Source organism: Rhinopithecus bieti, unplaced genomic scaffold, assembly GCF_001698545.2.
Source record: "Rhinopithecus bieti isolate Rb0 unplaced genomic scaffold, ASM169854v2 scaffold_28987, whole genome shotgun sequence".
Classification (NCBI taxonomy): Eukaryota; Metazoa; Chordata; class Mammalia; order Primates; family Cercopithecidae; genus Rhinopithecus; species Rhinopithecus bieti.
Window position 1 is genome coordinate 114,051 of NW_016812958.1, and position 10,089 is coordinate 124,139.

At 35.5% G+C, this 10,089-nt stretch overlaps 1 protein-coding gene across 1 annotated transcript in view; it reads left to right on the forward strand.

Moving 5' to 3' along the window:
• The window catches only part of MME (membrane metalloendopeptidase), a 91,017-nt gene that overhangs the window by 66,871 nt on the left and 14,057 nt on the right, over positions 1-10,089 (forward strand). Inside the window, 4 exon segments of the mRNA XM_017847381.1 lie at positions 427-485; positions 6,913-7,032; positions 8,506-8,639; positions 8,750-8,815. Of these exon segments, the coding sequence (XP_017702870.1) occupies positions 427-485; positions 6,913-7,032; positions 8,506-8,639; positions 8,750-8,815 (379 nt within the window).

Below are 10,089 nucleotides of genomic sequence, written 5' to 3' on the forward strand. Positions count from 1 at the left end.
TATATATATATACTTGAATCTGAAGTTTTAATGACCCACACTTCAGTATTCTGTCAACTGCTCCAGAATGGTTGTCATAGTAACCTAGTATCAGGAACATAAACCTAAATAAATTTCAATACAATGTTACCCCATTGCAATTTCTGAAGTGATATATTTGAATAGGTTTTGCAACATCAGAGGCCTCCAAAAAAATCCATGCAAATAAAACAAAAGATTACAGACTTGAATATATGCTGATGTTTTTCAAGAAATAGAAATGCCTTCAAATGAGCTCTCAACTAGTGAACTAATTTTAATTTGTTGATCATGTTTCAAACAGAAAGTTAAGATTCATCTAGAAATAGTAATATTGCTTTAATTGTGTGAGTGGGTTGAATCAGATAATGCGGTATCATTTGTAATGAGTTCTTATGTTTTCTACAGGTGGATAAGTGGAGCAGCTGTAGTCAATGCATTTTACTCTTCAGGAAGAAATCAGATAGGTAAGGTGTATTCTTAAATGATTATTTAATATTTCTCTATTGTTCCAAACCTGTAGCGCATTGTATGACCAATTACAGTACCTCTAAACAAGAACAGCTGAGGCTGAGTTATTGATCTACTGAATACATTTCTTGAAAGTAAATGCATCTGTGTACCTTTTTTCACTATAATAGGAAAATTCAGATTAGTACAAGTCATGTTAAGTAGTTTTGTTTCTTTTACAATATTCCTATTTATATCTAAAATGGTTTATCTTATTTCTAAATATTTTTATTTTATTTCTAAGTACCTTTTAAAAGTCCCTTGAATATATCTATATAAAGTCATATTGACTTTAGGACTCATTAAACATTAGCTTCTAAAAATGGTTTAAGGTTTCAAGAGCCAACTTTTCACAGATCTAGTCCTCCTGGCAATTCTGTATGCTGCCTCTGTGAGAGATGATCCTATTCTATGTCATCTCCATTCAGGAAGGCTCCAAGGGCTTTAGAAAGTTGGAATCTCAATTATATTAGATTGAATCATATGAAATTGTATTTACCTGGCCACAATTGATCAAAAAAAGAAAAAAATTTCATATGTTCACTTATAGTACTGTTACAGACATATACTCAGATTAATACATGAATAAATTATCATATATGATGAATAACTGAATGACATAATATGACAAAAATATTTCCTCTTCCTGGGAAGGCCTGGACATCTTTGAACATACATTGGATCACATATATCACTTATCACATACATTGGCTCATTTTATTTTCAAGGGGTTTTTAGCATTAGAAAGGTACTCAACTGATTCAGTACTGCCAGAAATATTCTAAACAAATAGTAGAGCAAGCTTCTGCAGGTGCACTCAGTTCTCCAGGTGCACTCAGTCCTGCCCTTCCTTTCTAAACGTGGTCTAGAATTAAGAGAGAAGATAACCTCAGCATTATTCTAAACCATTCTTCTTATATCTCAGAGTCTGTTGTAAGCCTCATTTTTATTGAATTCTATTACCAATTAGATTAGAAATTATAAAAACTCTTACAAGATATTTATCATTGGCTTTAAAAAAAACCTTGAAATAAATTGTATATTTTTATGTTAAAGTTTGATTATGCCTTTCCCCATTGCTTTCAACTCTAAAAGAGTTAGGTTAAGAAGTTATCTACATTTTCTTCTAGTATTTTTATGATTTCTATTTTTGGAGTAAAACCTTAATCCATCTGGAATTTACCATGGTACATGACCTGAAACTGTATAAAGTAACCAGAAAAGATTATTTTGTATAACATATAAACAATAAGTAAGATATGTTTACTCAGATTAAAATTACTTAGCTCAAAGTCTAAGCTAATGTTCTCTGGCTAGGGAAATGATTGCCCCAACCCAGACCAGAACCTGTTTAATAATCAACTCATCAGAACCTATGAAGTCAGTCTTTTATATTATTTGAAACCATTCAGATCTTGTTTTAAAATGCCTTTATCTCTAGAGAGTCTTCACTTGAAGCCCTCTTTTTAATATTCAGTAGTTCTGTCAGTGTCTAGTTCATTGGGTCCTGAGACAAACAGAATAGTTAACTTTCAATGGAATCCCAAGTCAAAGCAAGGCAACTTAGACCCCTTAGTGCTGCATTAGAGCAGACTAAGGGATGCAGCTTCATTTCAGTCCAGCCCAGGGAGGACCCTGGATCCTATTGGACCTGGTGTTGATGCATCCTCAGTAGGACCACTCTGGCATGTTCAGTCCTTCAGCCCTTCTCTAGAGTAAGCTCAGGCATTTATGCCAAGACAGGACCTTGTTTGATTCTGAATTACCCCAAGTCCCTGGAGATGGCTCAAAATTGACCCACTTCAGAGATTCCCCAATCAGAGAAGAGCTGAAAATATTTTCATTTTGAGTATAATGTCCTGAAGCCAAAGAGGCATACAGAAAAAGGAAAAGGAAGGTAAAAGTGGCCCAATAGTGCCGTATTTCACAAAATAGACAATAATCCTCTGGCAAATCGAAAATTAGCTATAATAACAATTCTGAATTATATAAAAAAATCTTTTCCAAGATCCTTAAAATAAGGATCCAATGGAAATATAAAATAAGAAAACTTAACTTCTTTTCATATGCTTGTCTGCTTCTTGAACAGCAAAGAGGAGAAATCCTTGAAATGTACACCTTTCTTCTTTGACAGTTTAAATCTTCAAAGTAGGGATTGTCTTACCTAAAAATAGTTGAAGAGTCAAATCTCCATCTTTTTTTCTTGATAGGAATGTGTATGTGGTCTAGGTGTGGTGGCTCACGTCTGTAATCCAGCACGTTGGGAGGGTAAGGTGGGTGGATCACCTGAGGTCAAGAGTTCGAGACCAGCCTGGCCAACATGGTGAAACCCCATCTCCACTAAAAATACAAAAATTAGCCCACTGTGGTGGGTTGCCTGTAATCCCAGCTACTCAGAAGGCTGAGGCACGAGAATTGCTTTATCCCAAATGCAGAGGTTGCAATGAGCTGAGATCGCGCCACTGCATTCCAGCCTGGGTGACAAAGCAAAACTGTGTCTCAAAAAAAAAACAAAAAGAAAAGAAAAACAAATGTGTATATGAATATAAATACACACATACATACCTATATACATGTCTTCTTCAACACTGTCTTAATGGATTTGGGATAATGTCCATTATAAAATTAGGATTGGTATAGAATAGCATGTGCCACCATAAGTGAGCCCCTCCCTCCACACACACACATAGACATACAAATACTCCAGATTAGATTGCATACACTTTCTCATGGGATTGGTCATTTTATGTTGTTATGTTAAAAAAAAAAAAAAAAAGCACTTGTTTTGTTATATAGAGACTTACTCATATCAATAATTTCTACTTCTTAATTCAGTTTTCACCATTTTGTTAGAACTCACACATGTAAACTACATTCCAAGTTGTATGCATTCCTACCTCTTCATATCAACAAAAGAAGTCAATTTCCAAGAAAGAAGGCAAACTAAAAGTGCTTAATCCACTGTTCCTCTTCCTTACATGTTTACTTCATGGAGCTCTAGAAGGCCTCCATAGCATGACATTAGGAAAGCTGCACTTCAATCTTTTGTCATATGGTTCTCTGTAAGTTCTAGGTGCTGTTCAGTCATCGTATTAAACCTTAAAATCTCAGTCAAGGAAATGATTGAATGTATTCTCCTTTTCCATTAAAATTGCAGAATCTTTTAAATCATTTTTTTAATTTCTCAAATATATAACTTCTTTAGTGTGTTCAGCCTGTGTCAAATATAAATACCTTGAGATAGTTAAATGTTCTAAATTGACTTATTTATTCTTAGGAGTTTTATTTTCAGACTTGAAAATTAAGAGCGTTTCCAAACATATTATTACTCCATTTAATATAAAAATAATGTTTCGGCTATGCATGGTGGCTCATGCCTGCAATCCCAGTACTTTGGAAAGCTGACGTGAGCTGATTGCTTGAGCTAAGTAGTTGATACCAGCCAGGGCAACACGGTAAAACCCTGTCTCTACCAAAAACTACAAAAAAAATTAACTGGGCATGGTGGTTCACGCCTGTGGTCTCAGCTACTTGAGAGGCTGAGGTGGGAAGATTTCTTGAGCCTGAAAGGTAGAGGTTGCAGTGAGCCAAGGTCACACCACTGCACTTCAGCCTGGGTGACAGAGTAAGACCCTGTCTCAAAAAACAAAAACAAAAAAGTTTAATTAATTTGCACCAAAAACAATTACTCAATTGCTGCCTTAGGCTTTATATGAAATATTCTAAAATTGAATTGCTAGCAGCCTTCAAAAAATAAAGTTGTGTTGGGGAGGCAAAAGAAAAAAGGCGGGGGAAAGAGGAGACACAGTTTTTGCTTCATGGCCCAATGACTTATTTAATTAACTAACTTGTTGACAATCGTGAACATAAAAAATGCACAACTAAGCAGTTGGTTATAAACAACAGTTGTGACACCTGCTAGGTAACAGCAGTAAGGCTAATGGGGAAAATCCTCCTTACAGAGATTTAGCTGACAAAGTAAAAAAGGAGGTCATAATTAGCAAAGTTGAACTTGAAGACTAATATTTAATAAGAACCATAAAAGTCTCATCACTTGCCTGAAGGATGGCATATCGGGGCATGATTAAAGCAGCAGGATCTTTATAGTTAATATTTAGTCTTGATAGCACGTTTCATAACAGCATTTTATATAATGGGTGGATTTTAATCAAAGTACATAGTGTGGGAGATAGCATTCACTTTAAGTTAATAAAGTACTGCACATAATTTTTATACTTTAAGCTAAAAATAATTTCATGGCTCCGTTTAGCTCAGGCTGCTACACGTGAGGTATAACTTTCATCAAAATTCTCTAAGGACAAAAGTACTTTTTTGTTGTTGTGTCATTTGACTGTTATGGCAACTTTCCAAATTTTTGTAGAGGTCTGGAGAGCAATTAAATTGCTCAGATACTTTGAAGTCTTCTTTGTAAATATCTAATATTTATCCCTGAAGCCCATGCAAGGTTATATTGTGTTCAGTCCACCTGAAAGACAAAGAAATAACATGTGCTACTCTGTGTTAACTAGATCTTAAAAATCTTAAGGTCAGGGCCCTTCTTTTATATTCTTAATGTCCTGCATGGCAATGACCCAGGGCTTTGCACTTAATAGGTGTTGATACTGAAGGTTTTTTTTTTTTATTACAGAAAATAATGTTTCAGTTATTTAGTAGATACTAGAGTTTTAAGCCATTAAAGATGGAATTACTAAACTATGAACATTTAATTAATTTAATTTTAATTTCTTTCTAAGGTCAAAGTTTAATGACCTCTAAGTAATATGATCCAAAATTTTATTAAACAGGGGAAGTATATTCCAAGGTAAGATAATCTCCATCTTTTATTAGTATTTAAGACATATTATTAGTATATTTCAGGAATAGTGAAATATAATTCATCAGAGTTTATATTATAAGAGGATACGGGATATGATGGAAGCAGAGAGGGGAGAGGACCCTGGAGCCATAGGCCAGAAAGATGTGTTTAGCTAGCAAGCAATGGTAAGCCTTCCAAAGACTTTTAGCAGGAGAGTGATGATGCCCAGATTTGTCTTTAATCTGGCTGCAGGATAGTTTCAGAGAGTAGATTAGATTTAGAATAGATTACAGTTGGGTGAGACAGAAAGTGGGAGACTGATCAGGAAATTCAGTCATTCCTGAGACAAGGAATGAGAGTATGTGTGGACAGTAATACTGACAGGAGGAGATAAAGATGCTCCTGAAAGCTACCTCACCCAGCCTCTGCCTAAGCAGACTTGTAAAAGACTGTAAAAGAAAGGAGACATCTAAGATAAACAGAAACATTTACTTTTGCTGATAGAGACCCTTCAAGTGCCATTAGCAGAAAAAGTACAGAGTGAGGGCCTAGAGGGGAAAATGAATTTGATGTTTGACACATTAAATATAACACGTTTGTGAGACATCTGAATGGAGGAAGTTAGCAAGTTAATGCAGATGTCAGAGTAGACATATTGAAAACTACTATTCATTTATTAATTTACTAAACTCTTTAGGACACATTAGTAAGTTAGGGTGATCATTCATTTATTTATCATTGATTATTCATTGATTCAACACATTTCCTAAGCACTGTTAATGTTCCAGGTACTATTCTAGTTGTAGGTATTGTTCAATTGTAGGTATTTAGATAATGAACTAGAAAAATGTATGAAATTAAAACATAAACAAATGTATGTACAGACACACACATCTCTGCTCTCCAAGGGCTAATACTTGAGGACCTGGAGTAGGATTGGGGCAGACAGGAAAAGGAAGGACTGTGATCATAAAGAAATAAATAGAATATGAGGTAGTCATAAGTGCCTTGATGAAAATAAGGTAAGGTTATGTGATAGAAGTATACCTACAATTGAAGGGCAATGTTTATTTAAGATATTATTGTAGATGGATACAATTTCTTCGATAACATTAAAAATAATACTGGTGTTATTGAGTAACTATTTCTTCCAAATATTTATAAGGGTGAAAGAACCTTCTGAAAGAAGGTTACTAGTTCCCTTTGCTCCAAACTCCTTAGAGCACAAAACAATCTTAAAAGAGATTGTAAAGTGAATCATGATGATAAATCACAGATTATAGCCCCACTCCAGGGTGAACTCTGTTGTCATCCATAATAAAATGCCTGCATTGGCTTCTATTACAGAAGATTTTTGTATATAACTAAGTGAAACTGACATTGTGAACAGCAGCTTAGCCAGCACAAAGCCAACCCCCAAGCCTGCCATCACTTAATAATGCCATGGTGGCATGCACCTGTAGTCCCAGCTACTCAGGAAGCTGAGGAGGGAGGACTGTCTCTAAGAAAATAAAACTTTTTTAAAAATTATGCCACAAATAATCTCTAACTATCTTCTCTCCTTGTAGTCTTCCCAGCTGGCATTCTGCAGCCCCCCTTCTTTAGTGCCCAGCAGTCCAACTCACTGAACTATGGGGGCATCGGCATGGTCATAGGACACGAAATCACCCATGGCTTTGATGACAATGGTAAAGTGCAGTTGACATTTTCCTTTGGCTGAGGTATATGCTCATAAATTTGATTGAGTTATTATAATTTATTACTACAAAGCTACATTTATTCAAACATGTATCGTTTCTCTAATTTTCACCACACTTTCAATTTTCCCTTTAAATTGTTGCTTAAAGAGATCAAAAAAATTCTCATAGTGAGGTGAGCAATGTGTGCTTTACACTCTGGCAGAATGAAGTAAATATTCCTATTGGAAAAATACTATGGTGTTTGTCAGCAGCAGTGATAATGCTTGGTCTTAGTTTCCTGATTGTATATGACGTGTCTTGTCATACTCTTAAAAGACAGGCTGCATGTATATGTCTTAAAATCAGATGTAAAAATCAGAAAATATTGTCTCTGCAAGTGCTCATAAGACTCTTAAGCTGCTTTGGGTCAGAGACTTTTTTTTTTTTTAATCTTGTACCTACTACCTAGTTCAAGTCTTTGCAAACAGGCACTTAAATGCCACCCTAAATGGCAAAATCAATTTAGAGTTTCAATCAAAGCTGAATTCCTGAGAGGAATAAAGACATGAAATAGTAAAGAGGTGATAGCTAAATCTATGACAAATTTCATTCACAAATGGAAAGAAAGTAGAAAGAGAACAATAAAGAGAAAATAATCCCCATTTTAGAGAGCCAGAGAAAGAAAAGAGACAGGAATGTTAGAATTCTTAAAAGACTTACTAAGTGTCTATTAATTCAAACTATGCAACAATCTTTACAGGTAGGTTCTAATACTGTTTCTATTTTCCAAGTGGAAAAAAATAAAAGCATATGAAAGATGTGCCCAAAGATACAAAGATAGGAACTGGTAGAACCAGCAGGTGTGTTCAAGTAGGTTGCCTATATAGCCCTTTTCTTAATCACTACATCATAGACAAACATGAAAAAGATGGCAATATTAAGTGTCAAAACACATGATACATATAAATGCAATTGGAGCTCAAAAGGCAGAAAGATCGATGTAGTTTATGGTTGGCAGGGAAGCTACAGGAGAAAAAGACTTTTGTGTGTGCTCGAGGTAGAGGCAAACTATGAGCCCACAGTGTCCTATGAAGGGTCCAGGAATATAAAAATGCCAGAATAAAATGTTGACCATTTAAAAAATCTCGAAATATCAAACTAAACAGACTTGGGTCAGGTAAAAACCATTCAACAGAACAAGGCATAACTTCAAGAATATTTTGTCTGGCGGCCTCTTCTGAGATATCAAGAGCCAAATGGGTGAAATGTCTGGGTCAATGCTGAGACATATCAGCAAAGAAAGCTCTGGCAGTCCAGGCTTTGCCAACTCTGTGATGAGGAGGGATGACAGTTTCTCTCATTGTCTGCCTAATTTAATGTTCTGTCACACAGCAGTATTTCAGTCCTTGCACTTTGAATTAAAGATATCTTATAATTCTTGTTGCAATGAGTTCCCATTTTACTTAAATAAATATGTTGTAGGTAGAAACTTTAACAAAGATGGAGACCTCGTTGACTGGTGGACTCAACAGTCTGCAAGTAACTTTAAAGAGCAATCCCAGTGCATGGTGTATCAGTATGGAAACTTTTCCTGGGACCTGGCAGGTGGACAGCACGTATGTCATTAGCATTTTCTTGAAAAGTTTTAGACACATTCAATCTTCAGTGTATTGCTGGTGTTTTTTTAAAAAAAAAAACAATCCTAATAAAGTGTCTTTTTTAACAGCTCAATGGAATTAATACACTGGGAGAAAACATTGCTGATAATGGAGGTATTGGTCAAGCATACAGAGTAAGTAAAAAGATTTTCTTTCCATTTTAGTGATTTAGAGTGTTTCTCATATTTAATAATTCATTTACAACCTTTTGCAAAAAAAGAAACTCATATAATATAAGCAGTAAAAGATGAATAGAAAATGGGAAAAAATATGAGGAGAAAGAGTTGTGAATATGCTAACCATAAGGGTCAATACATTGATGTGACAGAGCTGAACACTTAAGTTTGCAAAGAGCCAAGAAGAAGAGAAAACATAGAATATTATATCAACTGAAATGAGCAGATAGCGGGTTCACAAAGGAGGCAACATTTTTCTAAGAGATAATACCTGAAATAATTTTTTTTAGAAGAGATGTCCCATAAGAAGGATTATTTCAGGGTCATTGACCAATATAAGAAACAGGACCTTCAGTTTTGTTGCAGGTGAAGTAGCATTTGGGAACAAAAATCAATGTAAACCACAGGCATATTAAACCATAGTTCACATATAATACAGTAAGGGACTGATGTGGTATGGTTCCAGCACATGGCCTTGTAGTCAATCACACTATTATACACAGAGGACTATTATCAGTAGAGCATCGCTTAGAATCCCATTTAACCTTCCATTCATTCTTGCGTTCAATACATATTCATTGAGGCTTAATAGGTTTGGCACTATTCTAAGAGCTGGAGATAAAGCAGTGAATGCTTTATAAAAGGTCATTATTTGAGGATCTGAGCAAGGGTTAAAAAAGAGTCTGGTAGATGTCATGTGCATAAGAAAAAGCAGGGAATTTCATAAAAGGGTGGAGGAATGATGGTCTAGGAAGCAACAAAGATGAATGAGGATGATTTTGAGTGTTTTTCTCAACTATGAAGTAGCCCATATGTAGGAGAACAAGCAGCGTCTACTTGAGATGTCACAAGGAACAAGTTGTTCCTAGGCTAGAACTAGGCTTCTCTAAGACAAGGATGGATGGAATGATCCGTGGAGAAAATGAGGATATAGAATCATTTGTTCATTATAGAAATGTTTGGATTAGAGTGGAGGAGGAAAAAATCGATGGTTGGGTTAGGGAAGGGGAACACCAGAGAAGTGGAGGAAGAGGTGACTGATAGAGCGTGCAATTTGGCAGTGACCAAAGATGATCAGAGTGTGAAGCTTGGAAGATTAAGTCAGCTACAGGTTTCCAAAAGAGTAAGTCCAGCCAGTTCCAGGGGCATGGTAGATTGCTGCTGCTTTGAATGCTTAGCGATTTTTTTACTCATTGCCAGACACTTTGCATTTTACTTCTTTTTTTTTTTTT